At 47.7% G+C, this 19,825-nt stretch overlaps 1 protein-coding gene across 1 annotated transcript in view; it reads left to right on the top strand.

Moving 5' to 3' along the window:
* Positions 1–4,966, top strand: part of WWC3 (WWC family member 3) — a 113,965-nt gene extending 108,999 nt beyond the window's left edge. Inside the window, exons 21-23 of the mRNA XM_039234249.1 lie at positions 264–491; positions 916–1,043; positions 2,339–4,966. Coding sequence (XP_039090180.1) covers positions 264–491; positions 916–1,043; positions 2,339–2,405 — 423 coding nt within the window. The 3' untranslated portion in view covers positions 2,406–4,966. The remainder of the gene's footprint in view (positions 1–263; positions 492–915; positions 1,044–2,338) is intronic.
* The last annotated feature ends 14,859 nt before the right edge of the window (positions 4,967–19,825 follow it).

The following is a 19,825-nucleotide window of genomic DNA, read 5'->3' as shown; positions in this document are numbered from 1 at the left end:
ATAGGTCGTCAGTAAAGCAGGCCGTTTGCGTCCCTCACTTGATACTAACCTGGAGCCTTAAGTTAGCCCCGCCCACATCTGTGGTTTATTTCACTTCCACGCATGGAGAAGCACCTCCCACCTGTGCGGCCGCCGGGCCTCACCTTTCCCAGGTCCACATGGGAGAACCCCGCGGGGGCCCAAGCTCCCCCACCCCCACCCCCACCCTGTGCCCAGGCAGTGCGTGTGCTCACAGCCGACTCCCCCCGCCCCCGGCACCGCAGCCCTGCAGGCCCTCCCTGGCCGAGCTTATGGCCCGCACGTCCCTGGACCTGGAGCTGGATCTCCAGGCCTCGAGAACGCGGCAGCGGCAGCTGAACGAGGAGATCTGCGCCCTCCGCGAGCTGAGGCAGCGGCTGGAGGACGCGCAGCTCCGAGGCCAGACCGACCTCCCACACTGGGTGCTGCGCGACGAGCGGTTCCGCAGCCTGCTGAAGGAGGCCGAGAGGCAGGTGAGAAGCGGGGCGCCGGCCTCGCCGGCCCTCCGGCATCCGGGCCTGCCCGGTCATGCTGAGGACACGGCTCTTGAAACGATCCGGGTGCTCGCGTGACGGAGCTGGGTTCCTCCCTCCATGGGCCGACACACGACTTTTGCAGCCTCCTCGGGTTGCGGGGGAGGCACTGGACGGAGGGACCCACGGACCCTCCTGCCGGCATCGCCATTCCCCCGCTTTGTGGCGGAACATTCCGGGTCGGGTATCTGCAAGGCATGAACCCCACCCCGGGACCCCAGGAGCCTCTGTGAAGATTCCCTGTTGTGGGGGCGGAGGGGGGCTGTTGTGTGTGTGGACGGGGCAGGCCTTTCTCCCCTCTGCGACCCCATGGCTGGGAGCGGCTTAGTAACAGCGCCTTGTTCATCCGCTACTGCTCTTCCAGACAAGACAGACCAAACTTGACTTCCATCAGGAACAGGCAGCTGAGAAGATGCTGAGGAAGGCCTCCAAAGGGGTCTGGCAGCTGCGAGGGCAGAACCACAAGGAGCCCGTCCAGGTGCAGACCTTCAGGTAGAGACCGTCGCGGCCCCTTCCGTGCCTTCTCCGTACTGTCCCGCCTCGTCGTCATAACGCAAAAAGTAGACGCATTCACCCCACGGACAGCCCGGGATCAACCCGGAATCCCCACTGCCATCAGCATCTTGAGGTTTTCTCCCGCTGCTCCTCTGGGCCTAAAACTCGGTGTTTTTCATGCTGCTTGCGATCATAACGTGGGTTCAGGTTTGCATTCAGTGTTCTGTTTTTTAATGAAAATATCCTGGGTTGCCACGTAATCTGTTCTCTTTTCTGGCTGTCGTGTTTCATGTAAGATAGAATTTGCCTGTTTTATACCCTTTCCAAATATCTGCCGTTGTGACCAGCACAGGGGCTTACACACATATACACACATATCACCTTTGCCTTTTCACTTCACTTTTTATTGAAACCACAGGGCAAGAATGAAACATGAGCACCCCCCGATTTGAATAGCATACGTTAGTTTTCTGTCTTTGCTTTTCATATGAGGAGAATTACAGTTAGGTCTACATTCTTCTGTGTCTGACTTTTTAAAAGATTGAGGTGAAATTCACAAAGCATGAAAGTCACCATTTTCAAGCGAGCACCTCTGCGGCGTTCAGTACAGTCGCCGTGTTGTACGGCCGCCCCCGCTGTCCAGTTCCCAAACCTTCGCTTCACCCCAGAAGGAAACCCCATCCCCACTAAGCAGCTGCTGCCCGTGCCTCTCCCCCGCGGCCCCCCGTGGCCCCTGGCACCCCCGGGCTCCTTTCGGTCCCTCTGGCTTTGCCAGTTCTGGACATTGCACGTAAAGTGGGGCCACACGGGATGTGACCTTTGTGCGTGGCTGCTTTTACTTAGGATAATGTGTTTGAAGTTCACGTATGTTGTATTGTGACTCATGTCCATACTTCACTCCTTTCTATGGCTGAGTAATCTGTGCCGTTTAGCCTTAATTTTTTTATACACTGAATTCTCATGTGGCCGTCGTAAAAGACCATAAAACACTATAACCGCCTTCCCTCAATCATGGTTTAGAACTCCTTCATTTGTCGAGCTTTTCATTTGTTAATCAAGCAGACATTTACGGAGCACCTGCTGTATGCCAGGCACCGTCCTAGCTTGTCCTCACGGGGCCTCATAATCCCTGTCAGCATTTACAGCAACTGTATACAAACAGATGCGTCGTTAGGAATTTAAATTCATTTTTTCTTATATGAGTAAGAAAGGCCGTCGTGGATATGAGAGCCTCCCACTGGCTTTCATTGCATTTAGATCAGCTTCTAACCTGTCACTCTTTCCAACCCCAGGGAGAAGATAGCATTTTTCACAAGACCAAGGATTAACGTACCTCCTCTGCCTGCCGACGATGTTTGATACAGCGCTTTGTACACATGAAGTATTTATCTGCCTGTTTTATTTTCATGAAGTTTAGACTAGCTACATTTGTCTTTAAAATATTTGTGCAAAGCTATTAATATACACATTTTGTAAAAAAAAAAAAAAAAACCCACACCTTTATCTATACGTATATATTTTATAATAGTGACGGCAACAGGGGTCCCTCGTTGTGAAATTGACATCTCTGAAGACAGGTTATTTTATAAAAGATCAGCTATCGTGTTAAGAGTGTACAGTTTTTACGCTGTTTTATTTGACTTAAAGGCTGGAAGACAGAAACAAAGTGAGTTCAGGCAAATTCACTGTATTGTAATTTATTTATAGTACTTTTTTTTTTCCTTGAAGGAAAATACTGACGTTGAGATGTATTTTAAGACTAAAATTGTGTGCTTCAGTATTTGTCATGCAGCAGAACGGAACTTTGGGGCCGGTTTTGTGTCTGACACCCAAAACGCAAACGCTCTGTGCTCAGTCCATCGCTTGTAGCCGTCTCTCGTGTGTGTGCACCGTGCACCGCGTGCACGCTGCGGTGGCTCGGGGCCAGGTCGTACGCAGAGCTGTGTCCCGTGCGCACTGCGTGCCACGCGCCTCGCATCCAGCCGTCTCTCCGCGCGTCCTTGTGCGCCCCTCCCCCCCCATCTGACGCGGCCCCCCGAGCCCCCACATCCTGGCCTTAAGCCTGCCTGTCCGTGCTGGCTATCCGCCCTGCTCGCCTCCGCCATGCCTTCCGAGGCTGCTCCCTGCCCACCCCCCCCAACCTGACCTTGACCAACGAGGCGGTTGTGAAGGTCCTGTGCCACCACCGTGCCCTGAAGGGGAGTGACGGGAACCAGGAGCAGGCATGTTCCGAGACTCCGTGAATCCACGGATGGACATAGCGGTTATGACCTAGAAGTGATGGCCTCGGAAGGCGCTTTTATTGTGGAAGTATCCGTGGGTAACGACAATTACCCAGCTAGTCTCTTATAGGAGAGTATTTGATTTAAACCAAAACCCGCCCCCCTCCCAATACTGGACTCTACCTGATATTTCTTAAGAAATCTTAGAAGTAGTTCAGGAGGCAAAAAAAAAAAAAAAAAATTATGTAATAAAAATATACCAATATTCTTTTAAAATGCCAAATGATATAAATATTTTGCCTAATACGTATTTATTATATATGAAATGCACTCTCCTTTACGAGGCCTCAGAGAAGTAAGCGAGGTGGGTCACCTGGAACGTAAAAAGGAAACAGAACTCTGCCTATATCTTTCTGCCTCTCCCTGGGAAATGCCCCCCCCCCGCCCCTTAATCAGTGTCTCGCTCTTCTCATTAGGCTGTAACCGCCCCTTCATATAACCTGCCTGCCTTCTTACATTTGTTAACCATGAGTTTTGTAAAAGCATTTCGTTGACGCAGACCTGTCACAGGCAGTGGCGTTTGTCAGCGGTGCTGGGACTGGAGACCGTGCGTTCGCAGTGCCCAGCTCTTGCCCTGCATTTGTGCCTCTAGCCTCGCTTGCTTTTTTGCTTGCTTTCTTTTTTTTTTTTTTTTTTTTCTGATTTCTTTGCGTACATAACCCACAACAGAGATCAGTCCTCGCCCCGTAGCGGACAGCCCGGCCGAGCAGGTGACGACAGGGACCGGCCGTTCTGTGCCCCCAGCTGACGAAACTTCCAGCTCCAACGGAGACGCGCCTGCCGCCGGACCTGGGTGTGTGGAGGGCACAGCACGCCCGTGTTGGGCACACCGCTGCCTGCATGTGCGGATGCTTTTCTGGCAACCTCCGTTCGGCAGCAGCGTGGGCAAGGGCCACCGTGCCGATACGGAAGGCCTGCACACCAGGGCTTTCACAGAAACGTCACTGCCCGGCGTACGCAGCGTTCTGTCGGCAGTGCGCCCGCGCCCCAGGGTTGGTGATTTTGTTGGTTTTAAATCCAGTCCCTCTTCTGGTGCCGGCCCAAGGGGTACTTGCGTTTGTCACCTCTCCCGTGACTTCTCCCGCATCCCTGCGAGGGCCCGTCTTTGCACCTGAACGGGACCAGAGTGCGCCCGGAAGGAGAAGCCAGCCAGATGGAGGAGGTGGAGGGTGATGGGCCGGAAAGGGCCCAGGGACAGCGACAGAGACCAGCCGAGCTGGCCGGAGGACAGGAAGCACCAACACTGGCTTGTCTCTCGTGACCTGTGTTTCCAGCTTCTGTCTAGTTAAGACTGCCACCCCCCGGAAAATCTCCCACGTGCCAGAAAAGTGAAGGCCTGTCGTTCTAAGAGGTGTTTTCATCTTCGGTTTGAACTTGCCCGTCACCGTCACCGTGCCGTGGGAGGAGAAAGCCGCTGTGTTTTACCGGCGGGTCTGGTCCAGTGCGACGAGTAAAAGGGAATTTGGCCTTCGCATCACCTGATCGTTGAATTGTCACTGCTGAAATAACTTTCTGTCGTGGGGATAAGTTATAATCAGTATTCATCTCTGTTTTTGTCACTGTTCCCTACTTGTGTCATTTGTATTGTTGGAAAGTATTCCTTCTATAAAATTAAACTAACCTGCCTTAAGAACAGAATGGAAAGGTGTGATTTTTTTTTGAAAGAAAAATGTAATTACGTGCACTTCAGTATATAGATAACAGTTTTCTAGAGATAGAATTCACATACCGTATAGTTCACTGTTTAAAGCATGCAACTCGTCGGTTTTGGGGATATTCACAATTGTGCAGGTTATCACTACAATCAATAGTAGAACTTTTTCATCACCCCAGCAGGAAACCTGGTACCCGTTAACAGTCACCCCCGAATTCTGTCACCTATTTTCTGGCTTTCTGGATTTGTCTATTCTGGACATTTCCTATAAATGGAATCATGCAGTGCATGGCCTTCGTGTCTGGCTTCCTTCACTCAGCATTGGGTTTCCCAAGTTCATCCACATTGTAGAAGGCATCAGGACTTCATTCCTCTTTATTGTTGAAGAATATTCCACTGTGTGGATAGACCGCACTTTGTTTATGCGCTCACCAGCCGATGGACATTTGGGTTGCTTCCGCTCTTCGGCCAGTATGAACAATGCTGCTTCCATCATTCGCGTTCAAGTCTTTGTGCGGACGGACGTATGTTTTCCTTTCTCTTCGGCCTGCACCTAGAAGCGAAATTGTCGGGTCAGACGGTAACCCTGTAGTTAACTTTTTGGAGAGCTGCCGGACTGTTTTCCGAGCAGCCGCACCATTTCACATTCCCACCAGCGAGGTGCACGGCTTCTGATTTCTCCACTTCCTGGCCAGCGCTTGTTACATCATTTTGACCATGGCCATCCTAGTAGGTGTGAAGTCGTATCTCCTTGTGGTTGTCTGTCTTTACAGGATCTGGGCCTCCCATGTTCTGGCATTTGCAGTGTCCCTCCGGAGGTGCCTGGGTGGCTCGGTCAGTTGAGCGTCCCAACTCTTGATTTCGGCTCAGGTCATGATCTCACGGATCAGGAGTTAGGGCCCCACATCGGGCTCTGCGCTGACAGCATGGAGCCTGCTTGGGTTCCGCCTTCCTCTCTCTCTGCCCCTCCCCTGCTCACACTGGCTATCTCAAAAAAATTTTTTTGTAAGTGTTCCTCTGAACTTGGGGAAAAAAGCTGTTGTTGAATCTACAAGTTCACTCAGATTCCAGGTCAGTTCTTTCCCTTTTCTGGGGGATCGGGCAGGGGAGGGGAACGAGTGGCAGGAATTCCTATTTTCATCCATCAGGTGGTCCAGTGTCTTTTTTGTAATGTTGGAAACTTGGTAATCGATACCTAAATCCATCAACTCACTAAGGTTGCAAAATGATGATACTCTAATGCTATCAATTTTTTTAAACTTTCTTTGAAACACCTTTATAAAGAGAAGCCCATCTATTTGGTAACCTAGTGGTACAGTTTGTATGGGTAAAGCAAGATAGACGCTTAATTTTTTTTTCTCGACCAGTTTTGAAAATAATGAATCATTTTCCTAGCGTTGTACACTGGTCGCCGATTTCTTCTTGGCTTTTGAAAACAAAAAGACATAATTTTCTTCGTATCATTATTATCAACACAGAATTTAAGTATGTTTGGTGTGCTTTAAATCCATTCGACTTGTTATCCTTATTGATGCTTAAATCCTCCCGTCTTTGGCGGGGGGACCTTTCCTGGTTGGCTCCTGGGTCGTTTTTGGTTTTGTCCCTGGAAGTTTCAGCCGGTCCCCTCGCTGTTCCACACGACCCGGAAGTGGGCTGGGCGTTGTTTTTAAGCCTTTTAAGTAGGCGGTATTTTCTTTTTTTTTTTTTTTCTCCAGGATAAAGGGATGACAAAACATCACATAGTTACTCCTCTGCATTATCCTATATCGTACACACACCACAGTTTCAGAATAACGGAATGAACATGACCACCAATAATATAATTACTAGAAACGGGCATCCCCCCCCCCCAGTTAATTTTGTTTTTAAGGTGTATCTCACAAGGAATATGTATTCAAATTTACTGCCTTTTAAAGTAACTTGGAATCTTTCCATCCTATGGGACTATCAGCTGGGTACACGTGTTTCCCTTTATTTTGGACTTTACGTTTTTATTCTGGCTTACTATTTTATTATTTTGTTGTTATTTTAGTTCGAGTTCTAGCTCTATTTCTTTTTTTAAGTAGGTTTCACGCCCAGCACAGAGCCCAAGGCAGGGCTTGAACTCACGACCCTGAGGACAAGACCTAACCTGAGATCAGGAGTTGGACCCTAGGCCAGCCGAGCCACCCAGGCGCTCCTAAAACTTATTTTCTAATTACGTAAAATATTGACATGGTTCCAAAGACGAACAAGATATATTCGGAGGAGTTGTGTTTACTCTTGCCCTTCTCCCCAGTATTTTCCACTCTCCTTACAGGTCACCGTTTAGGAAATACTGCTTTTCCTTGCATTGTTCATTGTGTAACATAAGCAGATACGTAAGCTTATGTAAGTGCATACACAGGCATATATGCAGGCTGTACACATACATACGTGTGAATATATATATACCCACAAAGATGTCCACGTCTGTGTTTTTGCTCACTCCCCTCCCCGATAAACGGTAGCACACCAGACACACTTTTCTCCGCCTGGCATCTCACACCTAAAAATATCTCAGCATCCGTATTGGCGCTGTAACAATTTACCACAAACTTGGTGGCTTAAAGCAACAGAAATTTATTCTTTCCTAGTTCTAGAGTCCAGAAGTCTGCAACCAAGGAGTTGGCAGGGCAGGGCTCCGTCTGAAGGCTCTGGGGGGAGGAGGTCTAGGGGTGTCTGAGGGTCCCCCCGAAGCCCGGAGTTCCTGGCGGTAGAGCCACGCCCCCAACCACCCCCCGTCTCCATCACCCTCTCCGCGCCCCTCTGTCTTCTCTTCTGTCTCTTCTCGCAACACGCGTCCTTGCATTCAGGGCTAAGCCTAGAGGATCTCAACTCCATCTTTACCTTTGCAAAGACTCCTTTTTCTACATAGGGTCACGTTCACAGGTCAAAGAGGGCCACCATTCAACCCACTACCATCTGTCCCCTGGCTCCCCCAAATTCGCGCCCATCCCGCACGCGAGATATGCTCACCAGATCCGCAGCTCCCCCAGAGCGCTGCGTAGAGGCTCCCCCTTTCCCGTGTATCCCTGCACACTGCACTGGTGCATGTGCCCTAGTTTATGCGACGGTCTCCTGGGGTTTCTAGTCTTCTTCTAGAACTCAGCAATGAAAAGCCTTCTGCAGACATCTTTTTGAGGGGTCAGTCCCTAGCAGTGGGGGCTCCGGCTCCCGGGTAACTGCATATGGGGCTTTGAGGGGTATCACCACGTTTCTCTGCTGGGGGCTGTGCCATTTCGTGTTCTTACCGGCACTGTAGGCCACAGTTCCCCACAGTGTCACCCATAGCATGTTGTCACCTGGCGAGTGGTTGCCACTTTCAGAGAGGAGAAAGAACATCTCAGCAGAGTCTAAATGTGTTGGACACTGGTTTCAGTATAGAAGCTTTTTGATCTGTTTTATTATGTTAGGGCTGACTCTCTTTCCTTTTCCTTCCTTCCTTCCTTCCTCCCTTCCTCCCTTCCTTCTTCCTTCCTTTTTCCTCCCTCCCTCCCTCTCTCTCCCTTTCTTTCTTTCTCAGCATTTTCTCAGCTATTCTTGCTTAGTTCTTCCAAAAGGATTTTCTAATTTGTCTAGCCCCAGGAGTGGAGGGAAGTGATGGAATCATTATCCAGGATTGCATGAAATGTACAGATTAGGGAGAGCTGACATCTTTATGATGTTGGATCCTCTTCGCCAGGACAATCTATTATATAATTCCATTTGGTCAAGACTAATTTTGTATCTTTCGGGAATGCTTTACAGTTTTACTCACTTATATTTTAGATGTTTCTCTTCTTTTTCCTTTTTTTAGGTTTATTGAGGTATGATTGATATTTTAAAATTGCATATATTTATTATGTGCATCTAGAAGAGTTTACACATAACACATGCATGATACCATCACCATGGCCAAGGCGGTAAACATATCAATCACCTAAAAGAATCTCCTTATGTTCTTTTGTTTTTGTTTGTATTTTCTTTGTAAGAACATTGAACATGATATCTAGACTCTGACACATTTTTAAGTCCACAACATCACGTTTTTAACTAAAGGTCCTTTGTTGTATAATAAGATCTCTAGATATTATTCATCTTGCATAACAGAAATTTTATGCCAATTGGAAAACAGTTCTCCATTTCCCCCTTCCTTAGCCTTTGGTAACCACAGTTCTATTCTCCACCTCTATGATTTTGATTATTTTCAGTAGCTCATATAAGTGGAATCTTACATGATTTATCTTTCTGTGATTGGTATATTTCACTTAGCATTATTGTTTCCAGGTTTGTTCATGTTGTCGCCAGTGGCAGGATTTCCTCTTATTTTGATGCGGAATAATATTCCATTGTATGTATTTACCACATTTTCTTTATCTGTTGATACACATTTAGGTTATATCTGTATCTTGGCTATTGTGAATAATGCTGCAATGAACATGGGGTTTCTGGTGTACCTTTGGGATTTTGATTTCAGTTGTTTTGCAAATACGCCAAAAGTGGGATTGATATATTAGTTCTGTATTTAATTTTTGTGAGAACTCCACACTATTTTCCATAGTGGTCACAGCATTCTATATTCTGACCAAAAGTGTATATAAACTCCAATTTCCCCATATCCTCGCTTGTTAGCCACTTCCTATTTCTGGAAAAAGATATCCAAACAGGTGTGAGCTGACATCTCATCGTGGTTTCGATCTGCAGGTTTCTGAGTGTTAGTGGTGTTGAACTTTTTTTTCTTTTTTTTTCTTTCATAGTTTATTGTCAAGTTGGTTTCCATATAACACCCAGTTATTTTAGGTGTTTCTCGATAGGTTTTGGCCTATTTTCATTTTCTGTCTTTACGTGGATAAAGACAGAAAATAAAGATAAGATAAATGCTATATACAAGGCTCCCTGCCTTTTTTTCAGACCTCACTGAAAAAGCTACCGTTTCCCCATTAAATAAAACGTTGGCTTCAGGAGGTGAATTTCACACGCACATTTTGATGTTAACGATGAGCCCATCGATTTCTAATTTCTTGAGTGTTTTCAACAGGAACGGGTATTGGGGTTTTCAAATTCCTTTTCTCCATCTATTGAAATGATCATATGATTCTCCTAAGCTCTAAAAATATGATTGATTATATTCCCGGGTTTCCTTTCGGAGACCTTTTGTAAAATAAATTCCATTTGGCCGTGATAGATAGACATTAATGTGCTTTGGATTTGGTTTGCTAGAATTATATTTCTGAGTTTTACATTGCTATGCTGCTTTTTTTTAGCGCAGTCTTTGCCGAGTTGATGGTCAATGCTATACTTTCTAAAGAAAATGTGGAAGCTTTTCTTCTTTGTCTTGGCTCCGAAAGGGTAAGTTTGAAAGAGTTCTGCTGGGAAACCATTTGGGTGCACTCTGTGTTTTGGGGTTTTTTTGGTTGTTTTTTTGTTGTTGTTTTTTAATCACAGAGGAGCTCTATAAATCACTTTCTCTATTTCCTCAATGGAAATTGAGGTCTTTAGACCTGCCTCTTGAGATCAATTTTGGTTTTTGTTTTTTTTGGGTTTTTTTGTTTTTTTTTTTAATAGTTTATTTTTGAGACAGAGACAGAGCATGAATGGGGGAGGGGCAGAGAGAGAGGGAGACACAGAATCTGAAACAGGCTCCAGGCTCTGAGCTGCCAGCACAGAGCCCGACGCGGGGCTCTAACCCACTAACCGCGAGATCATAACCTGAGCCAAAGTTGGACGCTTAACCGACTGAGCCACCCAGGGGCCCCGAGGTCAATTTTGGTTAGGTTGCATTTTTCTTAAAAATGATGCATTTCATCTGTTTTCCTCTTTGTTTGTCAAGAGCACACAGAAGAATGTTTGGTGGTTCCTTTTGACAGTTCTTTCCCCCTGGCACTTCCGACTCTCTCTATGTGTGTTTTTTTCCTTGATTATGTCAGTTATTGAATTATTTTGCGACTCTTTTTTTTGTTTTTTAAAGAGAACCAGCTTGGGGCGCCTGGCTGGCTCAGTTGGCAGAGCTTGTGACTTGATCTCAGGGTCGTGAGTTTGTCTTAAAGAAAAAGCAAATAAATAGAACCAACTTTTGATTTTACTAGAATTAGTAAAATTGTTACAAATTGTAACAAAAACCTTTTCTGTCTTATGACTCATGAAATACTGCTTTCATTTCTACGAATCCTTTGTTTTCTTGTGTCTTCTATAGTTGCTTCATTTGGGTAGTTGTTTGAGTTGGATGTGTTTATTTGAAGTCGTATAACGCTAAACCAATGTAGCGCTATACGTTTTCTCTTGTCAAATCATTTGTTGAGTTTTCATTATTATCTCTAAGAAATTCTATAGTTTAACTTTGTGTGTCCGCTTTGACCCCAAAGCGTTATGAACATGTCTTTAAAACATCTTCCCAGAGGGCTGCCTGGGTGGCTCAGTCGGTTAAGTGTCTGACTCTTGATTTCAGCTCAGGTCATGGTCTCATGGTTCTTGAGTTTGAGCCCCGCATCGGGCTCTGTGCTGACAGTGTGGAGCCTGCTTGGGATTCTCTTTCACCCTCTCTCTGCCCCTCTCTCACTTGCTCTCTTGCTCTCTCTCTCTCAAAATAAATAAATAAAACTTAAAAACAAAACAAAAAAAAAAAACCCCACCTCTGGCCTGTTCTGTTAAAAAAAAATCCAGATATGAGAGTCTTAACTGATTTTTATTCATTTTTAGTTTCGTGGCAAAATAGAAAAATCCTGTTTGTGTTATGTTTATTCTTTGGAATGTATTGAGGTTTTCTTTGTGGTCCATGGTAGTCAGCATATTCTGTATGATTAGGGTTTAGAAATTGGTTGATTGACTTACATGCATACGACACTAATTTCCTAGGGCTGCCGTAATACGTCACCACATTCCAGGTGGCTTCAAACAACAGACATCTTGTTATCTCACACATTTAGAGACCAGGGAAGGAGCCTTCCTGCCTCTTTCAGCTTTTGGTAGCTCCAGGTGGCCCTGGGCTCGTGGCCGTATCCCTCCACGCTCTGTGTCATCTTCCTGTGTCTCGCAGTCAACAAATTTCCTCTCCTTTCTCTTAAAGAACACCAGTCGTTGGATTTATGGCCCCCTGTAGATTTTGTCCTGAAGATCCTTAAATAATATATCTGCAAAGGCGCTATTTCCAAATAAGGTCAGATTCTGAAGTTCCGGTGGACCTGAATTTGGGGGGACACAACTCAACCCACTGCACATAATACATAGCTGAGCTCTGTATCATTGATCTTGTCTGGTTTTCTGGGTCTTTACTCACGTCTTGTCTACTTGAGCCGTCCTGGACCCACTGAGGATGGCTGGCAGGGTTTCCATTTTTCCTTCCACCACCAATCGTGTCTACTGAAAGCAGTTGCCATGTTATTAGGCACACAAACGTTAGTGACTCTCAAAATCTCCATTGTGCGTCGTAACCTTGCACACGGTGAAATGGCCTTCGTCTCTCCAAATGCTTTCTGCTGGGAATTCCTCCTTCCCCGATATGCAAATGCGATCCTTTCACTGTATTTGTGCTTTCCTTGTGCATCTTCATACATCATTTATTTCAGTCTTTCTCTTTCAGCTGCATCTGTTTCTACACAGATCATTATATTCTGCTTTGTTAGGTGTTCTAAAAATGTTTTAACCTTTTTACATGGGTTATGAGGGGCTATTTACATTTATTAATATTATTGATCTCATTTCTGTCATTTAAAAAAGTCATCTTCTAGCTTGAGAGGTTTTTATTTTTTTAAAAATAAAATGTATTTATTTTTGAGAGAGAGAGAGAGAGAGAGAGACAGAGTGTGAGCAGGGGAGGGGCAGAGAGAGAGGGAGGCAAGGCACAGAATCCGAAGCAGGCTCTAGGCTCTGAGCTGGCTGTCAGCACAGAGCCCGACGCGGGGCTCGAACCCACAAACCGTGAGATCATGACCTGAGCTGAAGTCGGACGCTTAACCAACTGGGCCATCCGGGCGCCCCTGTGTCTCCTGCTTTCTTTTCGCTTCCTTGGGTTCTCCCGCTGGCTCTTCTTTGCCTGTTTTTTATTTTTGTCACTTTCTCTCAAAACCCTTTCAGCTCCACCTTTCCTTCTGAGTTTTGCTATTTCTCTTTGCCTTTCAATATTTAAAATACTATGTTTTGCATTTATCATCATTGTGTTCCTCCTGTTCTCGCTCTTGTGTTTCTCAGCCTTTGCTGAGTCCCACCCTTTCATTTCTGAGTTTTTCTACTTCGAAAAGTACAAGTACTTTTCTCTCAGGTAGTGTTTTCTTAACTTTTTGCTCTCACACTGAAATCTTCAGATTACACTTTTTATCTGTCTTGTGATCACGTCTTCCTGGCGTGTTTTTATCTGTAGGGATAGCCTTATTTTTTTTATTCTCTTTTTTAAAAGAATTTTTTAAAAATGCATTTGGGGGCACCCGAGTGGCTCAGTCGGTTGAGTGTCCAAGTCTTGACTTTGGCTCAGGTCATGATCCCTGGGTCGTGGCGTCGAGCCCTGTGTCGAGCTCTGCGCTAAGGGTGGAGCCTGCTTCTGCTTCTTTCTTTGCCTCTGCCCCTCCCCCACTCACGCGTACTCTCTCTCTCTCTAAAATAAGTAATAATAATAATATTTGAGCACTACGGTGGCCAAATCAAATTTTCCCCATTCCTGTGGCATAAAGTGCCCCCCTCCTGATGCCTTCAGACACACGCCGCCCTCCCTCTCGCCCGCCACCCCCGTGTCCCCCTAGTTGGTGTGTGATTCCGCTCACCCTTAGGTAGGCTAACCAGCCGCTTTCTCAAGGAGGCGGGAAGTGGTGTCCATCCCTGAATAAATTCGGTCCCTCTACTTTATGTATTAGACCAGCAGAAATTCATTTTCTCAACAGTTCTGGACACTGGAAGGCCAAGGTCAAGGTGCCAGCAGGGTTGGGTTCTTCTCCGTCCTTGGCTCACAGATGACGGTCCTCTTGGCACGTCCTCCCGTGGCCGTCCCTTGGTGCCTGTGGCCCGGCGCCTTCCTCTTCTCATCAAGACACCTGTCCCTGGGTTAGGGCGCAACCTGATGACCTCGTTTGAATTTGATCACCTCTCTAAAGTGCCGGTCTCCAAACACACTCACATCTAAGGCCCTAGGGGCGGGGCTTCCGCATATGAATTTGGGGGCACCCGATTCGGCGCCGAACAGCACGTTCCCCATAGCCCAACACTTCTCTCGCGGGAGCACTGCCCGCTATGGAAAGTCCCATTTCGTGGCTGTCTCCCCAAAGACTGTAACCCCTGAGGGCAGAGGCACCGGGTCATGCCAAAGCATCGCTGGCCCTTGGGCCTTGCCGTGTGGGGTGCACACTGGGTGTGCGATCAGTACGAACCGGGTGGATCCACGAATCGAGGCTTTGTACGGTACCTCTCGCTGCTGTAACAAATGACCATAAACTCCGCGGCTAAAACAACCCGGATTTATTCTCCCACAGTTCTGGATGGAGGTCGGAAGTCTCAGGGCTGCGTTCCTTCTAGAGGCTCTAGGAGAGCATCTGTGTCCTTGGTTTTTCTGGCTTCTAGAGGCCACGTGCATTTGTTGGCTCCTGCACCGCCCCCCCTTCCCAGCCAGCAGTGTAGCGGCTACAACCGTGTGGCTGACTTCTGCTTCTGTGGGCACATCGCCCTCTCTGACTCCGACCCTTCCACCTCCCCCTTATTATAAGGACCTTTGTGATGACATCGCCCCCCCCCCCATAAGCCTGGGTCATCTTCCAGCTCCAGAGCATTAACCTAATCACAGCCACCCAGCTCCTTTTGCCATGTGAGATGACACATGGAATTAGAGTGTTAATATCTTTGGGGAGGGGCCATTATTCAGCTGAGCCCAGAAGTGCTCATCTTTGAAGGGCCCCGTTCTCTTGTCACATGTGTGGTGATGTGCAGTGCAAATTTTGCTTGGAAACAAGTGATCAGTCTGCTTTGGCGCTGGAACAAGATTTGCAGGCCCCTAGCAAAGTGCAAAGGCAGAGGGTGTCCCTCTTGTGGCATCTGGAAACGTCTGGCCCGGGGCGTGCAGCTGGAGGCACGGAGTCTTCTGGAATCCGTGGTTTCCGCCCTCCCCACGAACAGACACTCTGGCCAGATTGCTTCTCCTACCCGGCGATTACAGGCGGAATCCCCTGGGTAATAAACACAAATTGTTTTATTGCAATGGAAGCAGTTTAAAAGAAATGCTTTGTAGCACATAATAGAACTGACGAGGGGCGCCTGGGTGGCTTAGTCGGTTAAGCGTCCGACTTTCTCTTAGGTCATGATCTCGCGGTTTGTGGGTTCGAGCCCCTCGTCTGGCTCTGTGCTGACTGCCAGCTCAGAGCCTGGAGCCTGTTTCAGTCTGTGACTCCCTCTCTCTCTGACCCTCCCCTGCTCACGCTGTCTCTCTCTCGCGCCTAGAAATAAAAAAAAAAAAAAAAAACTGACGATGACAGAATTATTCTGTATCTGCACTAAAACGGTGTAGCCGCTAGCTGCACGTAGCTCTCGAGCCCTTGACATGTGGCCAGTGTGACGGAGGAACTGACTTCTAGGTTTTATTAATTTCAGTTAATTTAACTGTAAATAGCCCCCTGTGGCCAGCGGCTACCATGCCGAAACAGAACAGTTTGACCAGAATCCTAGATCTGGTCTAAAGCGCTTGGATGAGTAACAACTTGCCTCAAAGATCAGGTCCTGAGTGAGAAGAGGTGCCCCTTCCCCAGGTACAATAAAACAGTGTATTTGTATTGCCTGCATACGGACAGGGCAGATACTCTGTCATTTTCCAAGTTCATGGCCAGTACACTGGCAGTCAGCCACGGCTGGAGAGCTCACGCTCGGTAATCTACAAACACCACCAACCAAGCCCCCCCTCCCCCATCTCTGCCCTTAGAGAGCTGCGCTGTTCAACCTCAGCCAGCACAGTGCAAGGGGACGGTCAGGCTGAACTGGTTTAGTGCAATCTGAGCTTCCTGGCACCCACAGAGAAAAGGGACACGCTGTAGGTTTTTATTGTCAGAGAGGAAAACAGGATGGTGCTTCTCAAGAGGAGGATTCTCTCGGCCCTCAGCGCTGCGCGGGCTCCTCTCCAGCTTCCTACAGTGACAGCTTGCTGGACAACAGCTCTACTGCAAAATTGGGAAGGCTTTCAAAGCTGCCGCTTGTCACATCATTCAAGGCTGTCCCTTTCGATAGATGTGGGGGTGATCTGTTCCACATTCACAGCTTTCAGATGTCCTTCGTGATCCAGGAGCTCAGCCCAGAATGCCTGGGCAAGGCTGGATTGTGTATACTTAGTCTACACCAGTCACGCTTCCCCGTCATCTTTAGGACGTTGGCCACGTGCATCGCACCGCGCTACGTGTGGGGGATGCATTCATTTATTCGTTCATCTGGAGAGTCCGTTCAGATCCACGGGAGCTCAGGACCTAAAGGTGGATGAAACGGGGTCAGGGGTGGGTGTTATCAGACCCACCGCTGACAGAGCAGTTTGCCGGTTACTCAGGGCTGGAATTTGGAGGAGGTGAGGGGGGGAGGTGAGGGAAGGACTTGCCTTGGGTGCAACCTGTAAGTGGGCGCCGAAAAATCGGTGACCAACATAATATTGATAAAAATCGCAATCAATGCAATGTTTCACAGAGGGCGGAATCTCACATTTGAAAATAAAAACAGGCTGCTGTGTGCTTGACGACGCTGCATTCTTGCTCAAGGGGAACAGTCATTTCTGAGCAGCCGGGGCTTACGCAGGCTGGGTTTAAGGGGATCGACGATGGCTTGTAAAGAAATTGGGCCGCGGGGGGTTTGGGAGTGTGCATGTTTGATTCTACAGTCGCTATGAGCTCTTTCCACTTGGCTCAAAATGTGGGAGGATATTTTGATAAGCGTAGACACGGGTAGACTTTTCTCTTGGTCTTTCCAGATCCCTCACGTAAGTCCGACGGCGCCTTCAGGTGGTGGCTATTTAGTACCACCTGCCGCTGCCGCCCACTTTACAGAAGGGAAAATCAAGGCTTGCAGAGGCGTGGCAAAATAGTACCGATACTAATACTGTGAGATGGTCATATAATACCTCAAGATGGTGTATGCCGAGAGGTGCTACTCTTTGAGAATATCGGAGACGATTTTGTGCTGGGAGCCACACCGGCCTCTCTGGATGGCAGTCACAGCAAGGAAATGGCAGTGTTTGCACAGCTCCTGCCATGAGAAACGAACACTGATATCTCTTTCTGCTACTACTGGCTCATGTTGGAAATGAGGCTGCTGGTATTGACCAGGCCTCACAATATTCCATATCAGACCCATATTCTGAACACAGACTGAACACAGATACCTCATAAGGAAAAGCATATTCCTGGCTTTACAAAAGAGATTTTGGATGAAAGCTCTGTGGGTGATTGTCAAAAGGCTCTTCCTATGGGCCTTGCAGTTCCAAGACTTAGATAAAGAAAGGGGTTAAGAACATAAGAGTTACAATTGAGCCTGGCCCCGAGACAAAGAGCCCAAGTTAAAGTTAAGGTACAGATAAGGGCAGAACATAAATTACTACATGTATCTTTGCTAATTGGTGAAGCATAGCAGTCCCTTCCTCAAGGCCTACATTCCACAAACCCCCTCCCTGACGCTGGCAGCTGGGACGAGGATAGATAAGAGGAGCTAAAACATAAACCCAGGTGCAAAGACTGACACATTCAGGGCCCCCATGGTGCCTGCACATTCAGCATCAAGGAAAAGGCTCGCTCAAGCAACTTAGGAACAAGCCTAATACACATTCTTCCTCTTGTGTTTAAAAATTGTCTTGTGGCCTTCCCGTGCAAATTAAGTTATGTTTGTTAGTATCTTAATCTGGGGGACTGACGTCAAGAATATGGGGAGGTTCTGCAAGAATACTTCTGTAAAGCCTGTTCTGTACACCTTCCGCTGATTAAAGCATCTTGTTACAAATAACTAGCCCCTGTAAAAATTCTGTCTTCTGATGTCATGTTATTGTTGAGCCCTCAAATAAAGACACCCAAACCGACAGGACGGAGGTGCCTGCCTGGTGATCAGAAAGAATCTCGGGGCTCTCTCACTCTCTCGCCGACACCGTCCATCCTTCGGGGACCCCTGGGCCTGCTGGAGCCGGCCTCCGACAATTTTGCTTCTGGTGAAACACCGTATCCCAGAGACAGTGCTTTCAAAGAGCTTTCTAGGACAGGTCCATCCGGCTCTCTTCTCTTCCTTCGGGAGGGAGCTCGAGGGGAATGTGAGCAGATGCTTTTGCTCCATAGATGGTCTCAGGGAGCTAGCGGGGGGCCGGGCCTGACCACAGGGCACGCCAGCCAGGGGGGCGGGAGACGGACGCCAGGGCTGTCCGGGAAATGGGGACAGAGCATACCTGCCTTCCCCCTGTCGGCAGGCTGCTGGGAGAATCAGAGGACGTAGCTGCCGATGAGTGTGCCCCGGACTGAACATCTGTGGCCTTAACCCAAGGGGGCTTTTTACCGTGTAATTAATGCACTTCCTTGTGTATGAAAACTTCCCTTCCACCTCTGTGTCCCCGCCACCAGGTGCTCCTCCTGGGACAGAACCGCCCCTCGCAGTTTCCTCTGCATCCATTCCCTTCCCAAACAGCGTGTGAACGCATACGGGCGATTTGTACTTCCCACCTGCCGGGGGGACTCCCACACTGGAGGGGTTCTAAATGAAGCAGATTTTCCAGCACGCTGTGTATACTACGGTGAACTCTTACAAGGGGCTGGAAAACGGATGCCATTTTTGGCATCAAATGATACCTTCTGAGTAATTCTAAACGAGGGTTTCTCCAGCTCTGCACTCCCTGCCTCCAGCCACTAGATGTCAGCGGCGTCCCCTCGCAGAGCTGTCGCAGCCAAACGCGGCCCAGCAGCCGATCAAGAGGAAAGATGTCACGGCTTCAAAGGGAAACAAAGCAGGAATCTGTGAAGCAAATGGAAGGCACCTGTAAGGAGACATTAAAGCTGCAAGTCTGGAGAATCTGCATGAAGGATGGTAACGGCTCCCTTTCTGTCTCCATGCGGGGCAGTATAAGAAGGGAATTTGCAAGCAAGAGAAATTGAGACTGACCTACAAGACCAGTAAACGTTAACACCAGTTTGGGGCTGGCATCTGCTTTCCTAAAGATTTTTATGAGCAGAATAATCTAGGACGACCAGGAACTGTTCTCTTGGGGTTTTGCAGTTAAGATCTGAGAGTCTTCAGGTAATAAAATTGGCATCGAAAAGCAGGCAAAAATGTTCATTCCATGATCGTGTCTACCACGGGGCTTTTAAGAAAACAGGGAAGAACCGTTTCTTGTTACAAAAATAATACGCATTAATTGTAAAAAAAAAAAAATTAGAAAATGTAACTAAGCTAAAAAGAAGAAAAACGTAAAACACCTCTAATCCCACTAACCAGTGAAATACCACAGTTGATACCTCAGGAATTTGCTACCTACTTGTTTTCTGTGTCCAGATACAAAGGTATCCATGTAGATAAAAATATATTACATTGTAGGGGCAGAAAACTTCTGGGTTCTTTGGCTAGTCTAATAATTAAACGGACATATGACCGATTAGCAGGAGAAAAGCAAATTTAATGCATACATACGGGAGCGCGTAGGATAGGAGACCAAGAAGTGACCCAGGCAAGCAGCTTGCATACCTTCGAGACAAAGAAGCCACAAATCTGTGAGGAAGTGACACAAGTCCGGGCTTGGGGTAGCAAATTCCTGAGAGGTAACAGGTTTGTTTCCACAGCCCTCTGGTCTTGGACTCCCCCGTGCCTGGCAGTGAGGACGCCTCCCTTCCTCCCGGTAGGGGACGGGCGCCTTCAGGGACGGGGGGGGGGGGGGG

Source organism: Hyaena hyaena, unplaced genomic scaffold, assembly GCF_003009895.1.
Source record: "Hyaena hyaena isolate Hyena2069 unplaced genomic scaffold, ASM300989v1 scaffold_85, whole genome shotgun sequence".
NCBI lineage: Eukaryota > Metazoa > Chordata > Mammalia > Carnivora > Hyaenidae > Hyaena > Hyaena hyaena.
Note: the sequence above shows the minus strand (reverse complement) of the source record. Positions and strands in the feature narration are given on the sequence as shown.